Below are 17,912 nucleotides of genomic sequence, written 5' to 3'. Positions count from 1 at the left end.
GTCAGCCAGTGAAGGGAAGGGATGAGGCCATTGATGCTGCTTGTGTTTGCATGAGCGCTGCATTTTCTGTATGGCTGGCCTTATATGTATGTATAGTGTGTACACATGCGCATGTGCCTGTTGGGAATACACCCTTGTGGACCTGGCCACATGAAGCTACAGCAGTCTCCTCTATGCAGGGCTATCCTAATGTAGCAACTCCTAATACAGACCTATCTAAACTTGTATTACTCTATCACCTTACTGCTTAATGTTGCTAGAGACACCAAGTTTCCACACTAATGCAATTACAGCAAAATACCACTACAAAGATTTCTTTTGAGCAAGTGCCTGAAGGAATCAGTCTGAATTACATATTGTTCTGCAGGAGTGTAAAATAACCCTTGTAAAAACAAAGCTGGCTGCCAACCAAGATTTTTTTCCTTTTTTTTTTTTTTTTTTTTTTTTTTAAATAGCTCTGCTCATCAGCCTAAGGTCGTATCAGTACTTGGATGAGAAATCATAGAAGGTGAGAAGCATGGATATTAATGTTACATATAGACTTCTCTGAGGTAAAACAATAGGTGTAGTTCCAAGGCAACTACAAAGAAATATTGCCGCAGTGCACTCTTCATCCTGCACCTTCCACCAACACTAGCATTTACGTAACACAGTGCACAGCCAGTTCAGGGAGATGATCCAGACACAGACTAATCAATTATTTATTTTTGGGGGGCTAGCATAAATAAATATTTAGTTTAATAAATGAATAATTGCTTTAAGTCAACATAAATGTGGGACACTGCCAAAACAGGAATTTTTGCCTCCCCCCAACCATGTCATGTTCCTGCCCCTTCACCATGCTGATATGGGCACTCACAAATCTTCTGAGCAAGTCAGATCAGGGAACTGTCTGCAAATTCATCATTTTTTTCAGAGCTGGGTTAGTTTTAACCACCAGCAGTTCCCTGATCCTGTAAGCCACAGGACAAGTAACTCTCACAAAAGAAATACATTGAAAAAGCTTCTTCAGATTCTATCTGGATCATTTTAGGAGTATGGTTTGCAGTGCACCCTACAAAAACTTGTATTAGCATAACTGCGGGGACAGCAAACCACAAGCAGGGAGGAAATTCTGGTCACTGCTGAAGAAAGTAGCCACACACACGCACCCCTCACATCACTTCACTGCCTTCTATGCCTCCTGTTTTAATCCTATGCGCAAGGTACAGCTCATTTTTCCTTCATATTTTCAAGGTGGAATTCACTAATCTACTCAGAATTCTGAAAAGGAAAAAGTATTGGATTCAGTATTTTTCTTTAAATTTGCTTGATTCTTTCCTTTTAAAAAAACCCAAATGCTTCCCAATTTAAATGTTAATATGTAAAACCCCAGTTTTTCAGTAGATGAAATCTTCGCATTTGGGAGTTCATGAAAAATGGGAGCTGTAAGCATAGATCATTTTTCTAGGGAAAGGAAAATCAGCATAATGATTCAAAAGCCGAGCAACAGCGCCTTGCTAAGGTTGCAGAACTTCAACAGTTGGGAAGTAAGACTCAAAACAACAGGTAACAGGTAAGTTCAGATTTTGCTGTGGAAAAGTCTAGAATTAATACCAAAGAAATGATACAAATAGTGCATCCTGGAGAGCTATCAAGAGGTGAATGAATCACAGCTGTAATACAGTCAGGGATTAGAGTAGCCAAATGACTATGAATTGCTGAAAAAGCTCAGTGGGCCCAAATTTTACAAGTGAAAGATTTGTATCATGGCCAATAACTGCATCAACTGGCCCATGTAAATTTAGGCACATTATGAGACAGAACACCCTGTAAAGGAGAATGTCTTAAATCAGGAGAGCATCTTGGATGGAAGGAGACGAAGGATCCTCTGTTACACAGAACTGAGGAAAAATCTCTCCATGACAGACTTAAAAAAAATTAAAAAAAAAAAAAAAATCACTATAAGGTACATGATTCAAAGACAAAAAAAGAGAATTAAGCATGCCCTAAGAAAAAATGTGTCTTGAGAGATGCAGTTTGGATCAGACAGCAAACTTGAATGTTGAAAGGAATGACACCGGCTTAAGTGATTCAGGCTGGGACCTTCTAGTGCAAAAAATACTAAATCAACAGATAAAGGATTGCTCAACTCTGTGAAGGTGCTCTGCCCACAAAGTGGAAGCCCCAGAATAAGTCTGAAGGACATCTGTTCTTACTTAATAACGTGCAAGCAAACTAGCTTTGCAGAGACCTGGGTTTAGCATTTGCAATCACCTAGGAGCCTGAAAATCTTAAGAACAAGAGGATGATGACGAGATTTGAATCAAAGCTGAAGTGAAACCCTGATACCCCTGTGCTCATGAGAAACTGTAAGAAGATTCAGCAGCTAGGATGGGGTATGTTACATATCAATGAATATACTGGGATATACTGGCAGCAGAAACATTTGGCAAGTATTGAGGCAGTTGCTCACTCTTGCAAATGAATTTGGCAGCTGCATAAGATGACTTGAGAGTGTCTATAGGTAGTAAGGGCTGCAAAAGTTCCATTAGGTCATCATATAGTCCTCTTTACTGACACGACAGCAAGACAGTGCCAAGTCATTTGATCTGCCTGTCTTAAGAGCCTGCTGCAGCAAAGGGTGGGTCAGAAAGTTTTCAACTCCAAAGATCTCTCATAGGGACAGTAGTTTCATGGGTAATCTCAAAAACTAAGGGTTGCAGGCATTATTCATTAAGGAGATGGTTGAGGATGACAAACTTTGTGAGACAAAGTTGCAAGACAACTTCCCCTGGAAGCTACAGTGCTTAAATACATTCTCACCAGACTTTTTAGAAATACTGTCAGATCATTTAAGTTGCATTTCAAATAGCTTTCTAATTTCAATTCACTTTTTTCTCATCTTCATCAATACTTTCATCACCAATTTTGCACTTTCTTGTTCTTATCCTTACTGTACCTGAACCTCTCAGACCACTCCTTTCCTTTCTCCTGCACAATTATTTCTAAACATTTCTAAACCTGTGTCCTGCATTGGGGGTGGGGAGAACAAAGGAAAGCTTTACCTCTTTTTTTCTGCATCTACTTCATTGATCACCATATAGCACGTATTAACTTCTAACATCTAACAGTTCTTGCAACTGCTGCAAAAACAAGGGTGCATGTACCTCATGACAAGCACAGAAAACGCAGACATGAACAATTATTACCTTTACACCACTCTCTTGAAACTAGCCTGAATTACACATGGCCTACTCCAGAGCTCTTATCAACTAAAATTCCAAGCATAAAAGCTAACTACACTTCCATCCCCTCTGCTGATGTAAGGCATTCTCTCAACATTTAGCCCACTGAAATGGGAAATATTCAACTTAGACAATTAAAATGCCCCCCATGCCAAATTTTAAAGAATTTGTCTTCATCTCAGTCTGACATTCCAGGGCCCACACATTCAGATCTGTAACTATCGTTCAAACTAAGTTTGGCTTAAAGCTACAGGACTCTAAATTATGATACTGAGTGACTACACAGCACCGTGAATTAGCTCTTCACTTTATAAGTCACGTTGTTAAAAAAAGAAAAGAGCACCATTCTTTACAAATTCAGAAGTGTGTCCTAATACATGCTTGTATCTTCTCTGATCCTTTCTTCCAACAAGCTTTTTGATGACTGATCAGAAGCAGCTGAGAAATACAGAAAGATTTGAAAGTATGATTTTCTCAGGTTATTTTGCTTAAATTCTTAAATCCCCATTAGCAATATAGCCTGTAAAAAAAAGAAATGGTGTAAGAGAAGCCAAGTTTCTGCAATTCTCCGATCTTTTCATAGAGAGATGAAAATTTTGGAGATTATGCTTTTAAATACTGACCTCAAAATACTTCCCCATGCACTATTCCCTGCATTTGACATAGGAGCAGCTTTCTCCATTTTTCTAATTTTGCTCAGCGGATATTTTGAGGACAGGGAGATAATCATCTTATCACTATCTTGTTGATTTTAGGAAAGTCATATTGTCACAAAGCTGCTGTTCCGGGGGAAAACTTAAGGCCCAAAGCCAAAAGCTGGGACTGAATTCTAGTTACGCTGGCATGGCAACAAAGGGGATCCAAACAATGTGCAGAGCCACAGAAAGATTTGGCAACTGTCTTTGAAGGGATCCAGGCCAAGTCTGTAATAATACTCACGATAGCTCAAAAAAACCTTCCAGTTCCCTTCAGTAAGGCATTTCTTGTCCCTCCACCTGATAGCTATATTCTCTCCATCTTCCCTTAAATCCACCTTTGTATCTATTGGAGACAGGAAAGCTAGGGGAGAAAAAAACCAAAACACCAACCCACACCCCCCACACCCCAAACTAGGACTTTACGAAGGGTGGGAGAGGGGAAAAGAAAAACATCTGATAAATTTAGAATAGCCATATATTTTTCTTTTGCCCATCTTTACTCCTTACACACACACAGCCTGATAATAAATTTTGATAATCAGGAAGAAACTATGTGTACAGCTTCCCTCAGAATCAATGAGGAAACTGAAAGAATTATTACTGCTAAACCTGAATCCTTGAAAATAGTCTCTATACAGAGTATTTCCTAAGTTCCTCATTTTTAAAGTTCTGGTGTTAGATAATTTCATTTTCTTTATATTGCAGACTATATGCCGTGTGTTTGCATGCAACTCCCAGGAGCTAAATTATACTAAATATATTGGGATAGTAAGTTCATTTCCCAACACATCCCCTGGCACCCTTTGGAAAGGGGAGTTCTCTTTATATCTGCAGTTTCAAAATTAGGTCTCTGTCTCTGCACAAGAAAGAGTATTTAATCTTTATTTCTTGTTTACAAATTTTAATTTTCAGTAACTTAACAAGTTAAAGAAAAATGCATAAAAGATTATTGTCTTTACATGGAGCACAGCCCTCTTCAATAGCGGATGTATCACTACTCAAAAGTAAAGAACCTAGCAATTTATGGTTTTTTGGTTGTAAAGAAGCAACAATAGTTCCATTCAATAGGCAAGTTTCTACTGCAAAACTTTCACTTTAATCCCTCCAACTTTTTGAAAAATGTTTAATATCTTGTATCTAATATAACTCTGTTTTTCTTTATTTTCTGACCATGTAATACCCTTCTGACTTCTGGTTTCCTTCTTCTCTCCTTCATTGTCTCCAGTAGTTCAAATAGACATATTAGAGCACACTTAACTAGGACAAATGAAAAGTATATTTCACTGTCAATGTGTGAATATCCTGGTTATATCATCTATCATTACATAAAGCCTAGTTATTCACATGACAGCAAGATATGATCATAACAAACTATAAATTATGTTGTACTAACTGTGGAAATATCACACAAGAATTACGCAAGTCCGGATTTGTTTTACAGCAGCCTATTATACTGCATTGCAGATGGCTACCCTGTCCAGGAAAGCAGCTTTGCAGTTGCTGAACGTTATATGATACGTTGCCTTTCGTGGTGAAGCTGGTATAAGTACCTTCTTCCCATATCAGTCTTGGTTGTTAATTCTACTACCACAGTGTATCTTACCACTCAGCTGGTGGGCAGCCCAGATTCAAGATGAGTAACACTGGTTAGGGATGTGAACGTCTTCAACAAGCTAGCGTATCACACAAGCACACTATATGCTTTTGCTTGCTTTCAGTCTATGGCAACTGACTCCACGTTATCTGACTCTTGCTACAATCCAATAATGGTTTCTCCACTGATAGACTTTAAAACTAAAGAAGTATGGAATTCATGGCTGCTGCATTTGGTGCTTCTGAGTGCAGAAATAAAGCCCTTGAGGACAGTGTTCTGCTTGGTACATAGTTCTGGTCACTACCACACAGAAGGTGATGAATCTATAAGAGGAGGAAGCCAAAAAAAAAAAAAAAAAACCAACTCCAAGAAACCCTGAAGAATCATGAGAACAAGCAATGTCAGACTAAAGAACCTCTCATCTTTTTTTTTTGTTATTGTTGTTTTAAGAGTCCTGAGAGCTTTGAACAGTTTAAGATTACAGTAGTAAAGTTACTTTGCTAAAATGCTGTTCCCTGCTTTGCTATCATACCATCTCCATGCATAACTGTAAACAATGCATGACCACAGCCAAAGGGAACTCTGAGTGTGCATAATCAGCTGAGGAAATGCTAGGGAAGGTCTTATGCCAGCAGCAGAGTAGAAGACATCATCCCACATCCCAAGCAAGAACACCAAGCAAAAGGTGTTGTCCTCAGGAGATGCCAGTGTCCCAAAGCTGCAGACCAGAAAACACAAGCCATCTAGCACTAAATAATCACAGAAATCTCAGTGACAAGTTTACCTGCAACATGTTTACTGCTGGGCAGTGGGGTACTGGGCCAATAGGTGACAATTTGCGTGTATACCCACCATGATGGATGTATAAATGAACACTTCTGGAACCAGCGTCAGATCAGATATATGGACAATTTCTCTTCTGATACATTTACATCAATCTAGTTTTCTTAACCAGTCCCCATCTCCTGAGATGAACTGATCAAACAGGTACAGATGACACCTAAACAGTAAAGAAACTATCCTGAATTGAGAAACAGCTTGTCTATAAACTTGTCTATTCACTATTATAAACTATTCTGTCTATAACATTCCAGGGAAAAGGAGGTCATTTTAAATCATAAAGAGCTAGCAAAGTAATTTGATACTATTTTGAATAAGAAATTACAAAAAAATTTACAAACCTGTAAAATGTAACTTGCAAACAATGCAGTAATAAATTATTTGCACTCAGGCAACCAGTAACACCTTATTTGTACTAAGGCGTACTTGGTAATTATTCAGAGCTACAGATGTTTATGCAGTATCTTTTACCCAAAGACTTAACTGCTTTACCAGCTGTTTATAAAAGCATTTGAAGGGCCCACTGAACCACAGCTATACGTGCAGCTCCACTATAAAATAGACAGACAGTAAAAATACCCCTGACTGGACTATCTTTTCCAGTTGAATCTGTGAAGTGCAATAATAGAAATGAATGCAATAACAGAAATTACAATTAATACTTCTACTTTTGCAGATATCCAAGTAATTCTAGCGATAACATGCTTCATTATGAGATGTCAGGCCTGAATGTTTTTAGTTGTATTATCTAGAAACCAAAAGTAGGCAGTTAGACTGAAATTGGACAATATGACAAATCCTGAAAATAACATTTTTTTAATCCTCTGATTAAAAGTGATAGGCAATTGATTGCTACTGTCACAACTGAATGAAAAGTGGATTTTCTCTTATAACATTCAAATTAATTGGTTAAGGGGTTTTATTCATATGAAGTGACAGGAGGTATCAGACTAACCTGTAACAACGTTCTAGAAAGCTGAAGGAGCCAACAAAAATTCCTATTATGAAAATAAAACTGACTTAAATGAGCAAAGAGTCTAAACCTTATAGACCAATGTACTCAGTAAACATTAACACCCCAGAGAAGATAGAGAAAATACATTCAAAGCTATATGCAAGTAATAAATACAGTTAATATCATAGGCATGAAAAACACTCAAAAACATCTGTTGAGAGGCATAGGGTGAACACATTAACCTTGTTATGAAATACAGTTACAATCCATTTTCATTGTTAGCTCAAAGATAGTATTTGAGTACGACTTCCGACAAAGTTCCTCTTGGAAGACTCATTAACAGATGTTAGTGATGGATGAAAGAAAGTACTCCTGAACCAAAAACCAACCAGGAGGTGAGCTGTAACAGACTAAAACTCTATATCCAGCTTTTCTGTTCACCTGCGTCAGGTTCAAACAATGAAATCTCAGTCCACCTAGAATGTTGTGTCTAAGTATGCAGGTGAAAGACCTATTCAGTTCCACACATGAGATAGTAAGGCCAAAGGAAAAAACAAAGCAACATTCTCCTGGATTAAAAATACCAACAGAAAGCAAGCTGCAAACTCAGATAATAAGCATAAATTAAATTCATTATGTATGTTTTATATAAATAAAAAAAATATATATTAAAAACGTTGTGTGGTGGTGCATTTCTTCCCCTCTTTCTGGGCTGATCTACGAATTTGGGAAGTCTCGCCAGGCCTTAGCCTAAGTGTAATGAGCTGGGCGGTTAAGTGTCCCTTGACCGTATGAGGAACTCTTGCATGGCTAAGACAGGGAGTCGTGCTGACCATTCCAAGGACTCCTGCTGCCCAGCAGAGGTGGGGGACGAGAGTAGAGATAATTAGTTCTCTCCTGACAACCTTGGGACATATCTCAGTCCTCTCCTTACAGCCTTGGAGCATCCCATATCTGAATCTTAAGTCATTCTCTGACAGCCCTGGAGCCCTCATCTGAATCGTAACTCATGTAAAATGGTACTAGTGCAACTGGAATTCTAGTAATTTGCTTATGACTAAAGCCAATAATCTCCCAAACCTATAAACAGTGGTACTAAGTGAGACCCTTTGAGCTCTCCTGGACCACAGCAGGCTGCGGCCAGCATCTCCCTCTGAGTGGGACGCCTCTCAGAGCTCGCAAGCTGAAAAATTTGCGAAGATTGGAGGTCTGTTGCCAAAAGCCAACAAGACTTGGGCTGATACTGTCTGCTCCTTGAGGCTCAACCCTTCACCCATTGAGAAAGATGCTGAAGCATTTGATGTGAATATTTTCACTGAACTCGAGGGGATTTTTTAACAGGTATGCCTCTTTTACTCGCTTATGTATCTCTTAGTGTCTTTATGCATCTGTGTGTACTAACCTGAATATTTTATAGCAAGTATATTAAAAATATTGCTTTTCAAATCTATACTTAAATTACTGTTGTGAACTTTATTCGACTGTGAATGAATCTCAGGCTGCTATTATACTCATAATCTCTTTGGATATAAACCATTGACCATTGACTGAGACTAGGAGTCGATCCAGCTGCACCTAGACTCCGACAGGAGTTTAGAAAGCAAGGGGGTCTTCTCTGAACCTCGTGACTCAGCAGGAGGATCTCCCCAACTTTTTCACACTCCCAATCTCTGTACAAATCACAAGAAAGCAATTCTAACTTGATTTTTCTTTGTATGTTTCTCTTTTACCCTACTGTGTCTTTGGTCTCTGTATACATAATTTTAGTTTGATTCTGACTTTATTTTCTTTTGTGCATTTCATCCATGTATTAAGTAATAGAGTGAACCTTGCCATCGAATTCTGAAGTCACACTTTTATTTAAATTCCTATTAAATCATTTTTACTAACACCATTGGAGGCGATTCTTTAAGCAGTCCAAACCACTCCATTTCGTGACAAGTTGAAAAAGGCAATGTAGGTAAAAACCTTAGTTCTGGCCAATCCTGCTGACTAGCAACACTGAGAAGATACTAAGTATAGTTCAGAGATCTGCCTGTCTGTTTTTTCTTCATATTCAAATTATTTGTATTTTTTTGTTGTTGCTTATAGGTCCTCAGAATGTAATGAGGACAAGTAGAAGCCAAGCACCTTTAAGAGCTGCAATAATATCCTTCCAAACACATTTATGATTTTGTTTTCAATTACTGTTAAATAGTTTAGGAATTTTAAAGTAACTTTCATTTTTAAAGAGCGTGCAGACTTATTTGATAAATTCTCTGGCAGCATGTGAGGAAAAGTACTAATGTCAAATAAATTACCTCCCCTCCACACATCTGTTGTCAGTGTCAACAAGTACTATATTCTGAATACAAAACAAAGGTACCAAAGAGACTACTGTTCTCTTTGCCTCTTAAAAACAAGCAAACACTGATTCATAAAGCAGTCGTAAAGTTAATTTTCCTACAAAGATATGTATTTATGGAAGAACTTAATTTTCCAGTCTTCACAACTCATAATCGTGATTAGTAAACGGCATGTTGAACAGCATGTTCAATATCTTACACCTCAAATTGTCTTAAAATTACAACACATAGGTGGGTTTCACTCAACAGTTGCTACAATCTTATGAAAATGTCTTTAGAAATATCTCATTTTGTAGAATTTCAGAGTCCCTTACACTTTACTATTATTAGTGAAATTTTAGGAAAAAGTTTATTTTGAGAAGAAGCCTAGAAAAGCAAGTATTTTTTTAAGCCAGATATGCTGTAATTTTTAGATTGATGCTATCTAATCAAAGCCTTACTTGTCTACTCCAGGAAACAGACACCATGTGTCAGATAACAAGGGTTTTTCTGAAAGAATGCGCAGCATTTTCAGGGCTGGGTTTCAGAAAGATTAGCTCTATGAACAGTGCAGTTGTCCAATGATCCACAGGTGTTTCACAAGAATTATAATGGAAACTGGGGTATTTATTTACACATTCCACGGCTGCACTGGAAACCCAAACACAGCAGCTTTGAGCATGATATAAAGCTAACAAAGAGTTTATCATCTGCATTAAATGACATGGAGACAATAAACCAAATTAATGCATACACACAGACTTTTTCAATCTTTAAATTATTTTAATGCCGCTTTAACAGAGAAGTCTTCTTTGGCTGCAGAGACTGGCAGTCAGATATAATTCCATTACAATATTAATAATAATAAAAAACCCAAACTGACTCTGGCTTTCACAACTGGTTTCCATTACTTCTGAATTTCATACCAGAAACAGCTTTAACAAAACAATTCCTTTTCACACAACAAAGGAGGTTATGGTTTACACAATCTACGTAATTGCTACATTAGCTGTAATGAATAGCAGACAAAAGTGACGTAAAGGGCAGAAGCTGTCTTGGAAAATCCAAGTTATCATGAAATTACTTAAGATTTAACGGAGCCTCGATGCAGGATTGTTTTCACAGTACATCACCAGTGAACCTGATGACCATAACTAACACTGACATTAGATATCTTTATTTTATACCACATTTCATCATAGCTTTACAAAGACTTGCAGGTTAGCCCCATTCTACAGACATAGAAAGGCTTTGGCACAAAATGGCTTGTTCAGCCACTCAGAAAGGTAGCAGCATAACATTAACAAAAACAGCTCAACGAGTCTCACTCCACAACTTTCTGGTTATTTTTCTGAAGTCATCACAGAGAACCCATACCAGCTGCACCCAGAATTCATGATAGTGAAAAAGCATTTAGTATCTTTTCCACTTCACGGCACTTTTTATTGGGAAGACTGCTGATTTCTCAGATTATTTTGGAAATAAATCCACTATTTATCTTTCAAGTGCACTGCTAGACAGAACCAGCAGACACAAATTTTTGCAGATGTACCTATAGGGAAGCAGGACCACTCAAACAACTTGTCCCATATACACTGAAAATTTTCTGCAAGTATGAGCTTCATCAGAAGAACTGGAAGTTACAGCATGCAGCAGATAAACACAAAAGCCATGAGACCAGAAGGACTTAAGACATACAAAGAGGCTGAATTTTCCCACATTAGCTCTGCCAAACAGAGTGCATATACTGTGGGTCACATAACATGATAATGGCAGCATCCTCTCAGGGCTATCACAGGGGACCAATCAACCCCCATTTTCTGGGGGTGAAACCCAACAAGAAGAGTCAGTGGGAACAGCTCTCCAGAGCACCTTACAGAATGAAGGGTGTTGCTGCCTACTGGGGCCTGGAGCTCATAAGATGCTGGAAAGGGCATCTGGAGATTGCACAAGGCTTATAATGAGATTTTTGAAGGAAAAAAAACAAGGACAAGCAAAAAGGACAGATGAAGGTGGTTCAGGGAGGAACAAGCACAGGAAAATAAAAGGAAAAAAGCAGCCACCTTTAAAGAGGTGACTGGTCAGTATGCTTGTCCAGCAATGCACTGCACCCTATTGCCACAGTCTGTCCCATCTTCTTATTGGACTACATTTCTAGTATTTTCCTGGGTGAAAGGACGCTATTCTGCATGCATAAGTGTGTACATGCCAGCAGCTGGAGCTGGACCACACACAGGTCATAGGTCCCAGGTACCTGATGTGCCAGCAAGCGGAGAGGCCAGAACCCATGCATACTGCCTGGGTACATGTGTCAGTGTGTGATCACTAGCAAACACCAAACTGGACTAGCTGGTGAGTAGGATAAGAGGCTTGAGAGCCAAGTATTGGAGCAGCCATGAGTCTGGGACACATATTGGAGAGACCAGAGGGTCTGAGAGTTGGCTACTGGAGGGACCAGGAAGTCCAAGTTACTGGAGAGACCAGGACATCTAGGGGTTGGCTACTGGTAAGTCTGGCTACCAGAGACATGTTTGTATGTATACATCTCTCGCACACAAGGCAACTGGGAGACCAGTGGATCCAGGAGCCCACCACGAAGCAGACTAAGTGTCTAAGGCCAATTACTGGAGGGACCTATAGTGTGTTTTTACCTGTGGGATCACAGCTCTGAATACCAGCAACTGGACTGGGAGCTGTGGGCCTTCATGGTTCATAAGCCCACGTGCCCGCAGCTGGGTTGTCCAACAAATCAAGGAGCCAGCTACTGAACAGACTGAATGCATAAGATCAGTTACTGGAGGGATCTATATTCTCTGCGTGCGCGCGCGCGTGTGTGTGTGTGTATCTATATATAGATATATGTATATTCATATTTTTTCCACAAACAGGCTTTCACCCTGATCAGCCAGAGAGGAGAACAGGATGTGTCCATCGGCCCTGCTTGTGTTTGCCCAAGTGCTGTCTGTGTTGGCCTATGTTACCAGCCATCTGTATATGTATATATGTATTGTACATGTGTGCCTATTGGGAATACATGCTCAGCCTCACTATTGGCTGGACCTTGGGACACAGCTATGGCAGTTTTGCTTCTATCAGGCTTCCAGATTTCGCAGCTCTTATCACAAACAAAATTAAACATAACTTTGTTAAAGCCTTCTGACTTACAATTCCAACCATTATGGAATCAAGGTGATATGCAGTCATGAAATGCTCTTTTAAAACTCCACTCACTACACAAAGTATTACCAATTAAATGAACCCTAAAACAAAGAGAAAGATCATTATCAATGTAATTAATTATGAGGAAACAACAGTGAATTAACTGTAAGACAGACGTTGAAATGCCTGAGCTGGCTCCAGGAGGAGTTATTTCATCCAGCAATGTTAGTAACCCAGTTCAAGTGCAATGCTTTCAAGATGCACTTGGCTCCTGAGGTCGTACACCTGCATTCACACAATGCAGAACGTCCCTGTGCTATATCTGTGGTCAGGTCACACAAAGAGTGGGAAATGAAGACACTCAACCCCACAGAGTCATTCAGGTCCATCAAAGTGCACTTGCTACACTTCAGTATCTTTGCTTACTACCTAGCTTTTCAGAGTAATTATTCATTACTGGGGGTAACAAATGAGAAAGCGCGCACACATGAATGAACAGAGCCAGTTCAGCTCTGATGCTACACTAGAGTTAGCAGCCCATGCTTGAACCTTGAGTGCCCACTGGAGACACTGAAGAAAACAGCTCAGATCTTGCACTGAAGAAAAGAAACCCTCATGAATTCTGAAAAATGTGAATCCACTCAGAACCATTAGCATTCTCCATGTAAGGCCAACAAGGCCTCCAAATTACAACACTTTTCCACTATTTAGGGTATCCTGACTCTCATCTTGATACTCTGGATTAGAGTGAGTTCACTATAGTACTCTTCTGGAAGACATACACCTCAACAGCAACACTACCAACTGACTTCTAAAACATTAACTTTTTTTCCTTTTCTATTTAAAAAAATCATTTAATGTTTGTTTTTTTCACTCTCTACCCAGTAGAACACCAAATAATGCCACCATTGCATGACCCTTGTATTAGTATTTCATAAAGGTTTAGTAAGTAGTGTATCATTCATAAGCTTTAAAATTATCTTATGATACATGGCAGTAAATAAGAAAGAGCATCTTACCAGCTTTGGGTGTATTTAGTGTTTTCATTTCCACCTTGCTACACTTTTTAACACTGAAACACACTTTTGTAGTCTTTACTTTTCCAGTTGACTCCACAGACTGTGTAAAATTTGCATTTTGATTCTGGCCATATATTTCAGAAAGCAATGAAGTACTTCCCTCTTTCTCATCTATCTGCAAAAGAGAAACAAGTTTACAATAGCATTTCCTTCATGCAGTTGAAGAGAAATGGAGAAAAGAGCAACAAGAAGGGATCTTAATAGATACTAATCCTCATTATCAAACTACCTACATAAATATAAACATCCCTACACAAATGTATGCATCCCAGTGTTCACAACAAAAAGTGCATGCACACAATACCAAACGCCACTCGTGCAAGTAGTTTATGAATTGAATTTAATAGATGTCTTCTGTAGATAAAAATCAATAAAAATTGTGATGCTTTTTTTGATTGATATTAAAGGTTTTGGAGAAAGTTCCTCGCAGCAAAACTGCAACTCGATGTACTGACATATCATTACTAAGTATCTTAGTTTTTTAAGTGCTTTTTCCAAAGCATTTCAAACATTTGAATCCAAAGTCCAGGCCAACAGGCAATCCATACCTCCGCCACACTGAGACCTGTATTTGGGATCAATACTAATTACTTTTATTTATTTGAAATTTATTTAATTTATTAATTTATTTATTTTCTGCATCCACTTCACAGAGTGAGAGAAACCTACCTGAGAAGCAAGATCAAATGTAGTTAGAGCAAAGGTATCAAAATCTATTCTGAACAGACTGATTATTTAAGCAGAGATTGTTTGTGGTGAGCTCAGATGCTATCTTTTAGTAACAATACTGTACAAACAAATTTATTTTTTAGTGGACTGTTCAGTTTACCTCCTTTAATTTAATTTCTTGGTCCATCTCTTTCGTTTCATTCTTGAGACAAACTGTGATACTTTTTCCTGGTGGTATAAACCTCGGCTTTTTGGCTACATTTCCTAGCACTTGACTTGGAGCTGCTGATCGCCTCATATTTAGTTGTACTGCTCTGGAGGGTGGAGAGGAAGGAAGGAAGCAGATAAAGACAACTGTAGTCAGAATAGGCTTTAAATATAAAAACATATCCATAGATAACAATATAAGCACTGTTTTAAAACAAAATAAAAGATAGCATAAAAGATTTTCAAATAACAATCTTAATTCATAAGCATAATACAACTTAAGAAGAAGTAGTATCATTGCAATGCATTAAGTACTAAGTAAGATTGACTACAGCGAATTCTGCCATTTAACACTTCGTTTTGCACTTGAAAAGCCAATAATGTGGTTCTCAATAGCAAGAAATGCTCTGGAGATGCGCAATGTAGGGCTGCTTACCAAACTTACACCAGTTTATAAAAAGAAAGACAATCTGAAACAGAACTAACTATTCTAAACACTTAGAACATAATTTTGAAAAGCCCATTATTAGTGCACAATGAACAATGAATGTTGAAGGTATGTTTCACATCTGAGAGTAGTACTTTGCATTAAACAGTCAATTATATTAGTCATTCAGATTCACTATAATAAGAGTAGAATTCAGCACAAAATTATCTCAAAATTACAGTGAAGATTATCACTCCACGTTATATCCACCTGAACAGTGGAAGGAACATATTATAGCTTTTCCCTCAAAATATAAGACCATTACTCCCCTAAACAACCTCAGGACAAAACCAAACATACACCAATGTTAATATAACTTGCAACCACTAGAATAACAAGTTATAATCTTAATACTTTAAAGTAGTAGAAACAAGACAAGAAAAGGAAATTCCAATAGAATAACCCAGCTGCCGGAATGATGAAGACAAGCACGGTACAGCAATTTATGGAACATATTTTGGTTTAATTCTCCATTCATACATGGCCTGTTTATTTTAATTGATTCCCCCCAACTATTAGGTAAAAATAAACCATAATACAGATTGCAGACACAAACTTCTCTACCTCTCTACCATCTTGAAAGCATGTTTGCATCCTGTTGCAACAGCCAGTGTGTTTCTGCACTTTTTTTTGACGCTACTCTGCACTCCAGTGGCTTACTAGGGCACAACAACCTTTCTTTTCAAGATTTGCGCAGAAGTAGTAACGAACTACTGTCAAAATACTTCGCAAACTTGCAGACACTAACGTGAGTACTGCTATCTCCTTCATAGAGAGCAGTTCACATAAGTTAGGCCTACTTGCACCTTACACCTACACTAACACTTAGGTTACTTACACCTACTGACAACGGTGAACTTTAGTTAGCATATGAACTCCCTATGCAATAAGGGAGTAGCTTGGTTATTATAACAGGAGTATCTGTAGGGTAAACAACTGATAGTCACTGTGAAAGCTGCAAAGGTGCCAAGAACCTTCCAGAGGAGCAGACTGCGAGTGCCAGTGCTGACCACAGCCAGGTTCAGGTGCCATGTGAATTTGAACAAGTTCTCTACCCAGTCCTATAATGCATGGTGACACTTGGGAAGACAACCCAGGACACCCCTCGACTCCACATGAGGACTACGCATAGCATGGCTGAACTGCTACACTAATGCTGCCCACTTCACTCCTAGAGCTTGTCATATTTCCTGCGGAACAGGAGAGTTGTGCAATTCATAAATTGCACGTGTCTGTGATTAAAGTGTTTTGGTTTCCAAATCCATTTGGACTTTGCACTGTCATTTGGTCTTAAACCACAAAAAAAGACTCATTAAGAGATTTGCAACTTAGTAAGAAATTTAAAGCTATGACCCTTGATAACTCAGTAACTTCACTCCCGTTAAATTTAAGAACATGTAAGAATATTACCAGTACTACCTACTTGCAACTACAAAAACTTAGAGGTTTGTGCTTTTAAAATGTAATATTGCTTCCAGCAACACATCCCTCTCTGTCTTCAAAATATAAGCTCTTGTAAAATATAATTAAAATATAAAATACAAAAAATGATAAACAAGATGTTTGCATTTTGTATCTTTACCGTACTATACAGAAAAAAGGCCATTATGGATGTGCAACAAATGACTGATGCTAGATCTTTTAGATGGGATCAGAGTAGGCGTAGCAAGGGCAAGGAATAGCTCCACATTACAACTAAATCAATTGACAAGCAAACATGCCCTTGCCTCTGAGACAGCCACCACTACATTGAATCACCCTGCACATGCAATACCATTAGGTATGGTTGCAGGCAAACAGCTGGAGATAATGAGAAAAGCACTGCTCCTGCCTTTTATTAGCAACCTAGCTTGACCAAATCAAGTGTACCATGAAACCACAGCCTAAAGCACACGATAAATGCATCTGGTTTTGCAAGCATTAAATTCAGTAGTATTTTTCTCCTTAAAGGCATCTTAACAGCTACATTAAAATGAAATACCAAGAGCATTTCAAAATTTTACACATTCAACCCAACACGGCATGCCCGGAGTCCCGTCAAGGGCAGTTTTGGCACAAACTTAACAGGCTGCTCTCTTGAACATTTGAAGAGACACTCTCGGCATAGATGACGAGGCCAAACGGTTTTTGTAGGCAAAGACGCGACACAGGACTAACTTTCACTCAGTTGAAGCTGAACTGCAGGCAGCAGGTGCACCGCCTTGAACATCAATATTAGTGAAAAATCACTTCAAATGAGTAGTAACTGTAAGGATTTGGAGCAGGTCCAAAAAGCAATACTATTCAAATTGCTCTTACCCGGCCCAGCCCGCCTCACCCGCCCGGTAGCGGCCGCGGGGCGGGGTGTCTCCCTGCGGACAGGTGCAGGAGCTGGGAGCGCCCAGCCGACTCCTCCACCCGCCGCCCCCGGGAGGAGAAGCCAGCGGCCCCGCCGCCCGCCCCCGGCCGTACCTCAGCCGCCGCCTCGGCACTCAATTGTCCCGCCGCCGGCTCCCGTCAGCCCGCTGGCCGCGCCGCGCATGCGCCCTGCGCAGCACCGCCCCCCCCGCCGAGTGCCGCGCTTCCCGCCAAGCGCGCATGCGCCGGGGCCGTGCGCGGAGGTGGGAGGGCGGGTTACCTTAACTGCGCATGCCCAACCGCGGAATCACGGAGGTGCGCGTGCGTGGCGTTGTC

The 17,912-nt window shown here is 39.4% G+C and overlaps 1 protein-coding gene across 3 annotated transcripts in view; it reads right to left on the bottom strand.

Moving 5' to 3' along the window:
- The window catches only part of RAD54B (RAD54 homolog B), a 71,489-nt gene extending 53,712 nt beyond the window's left edge, over positions 1-17,777 (bottom strand). For all 3 annotated transcript variants that reach the window (XM_030012280.2, XM_030012279.2, XM_030012281.2), the window contains exons 1-3: positions 17,691-17,777; positions 14,706-14,859; positions 13,817-13,991 (exon numbers count right to left, since the gene is read on the bottom strand). In XM_030012280.2, coding sequence (XP_029868140.1) covers positions 13,817-13,991; positions 14,706-14,843 — 313 coding nt within the window. In that variant the 5' untranslated portion in view covers positions 14,844-14,859; positions 17,691-17,777. The remainder of the gene's footprint in view (positions 1-13,816; positions 13,992-14,705; positions 14,860-17,690) is intronic.
- Between the last annotated feature and the right edge of the window lie 135 nt (positions 17,778-17,912).

The sequence above is a fragment of the Aquila chrysaetos genome, chromosome 4 (genome assembly GCF_900496995.4).
Source record: "Aquila chrysaetos chrysaetos chromosome 4, bAquChr1.4, whole genome shotgun sequence".
Classification (NCBI taxonomy): domain Eukaryota; kingdom Metazoa; phylum Chordata; class Aves; order Accipitriformes; family Accipitridae; genus Aquila; species Aquila chrysaetos.
Note: the sequence above shows the minus strand (reverse complement) of the source record. Positions and strands in the feature narration are given on the sequence as shown.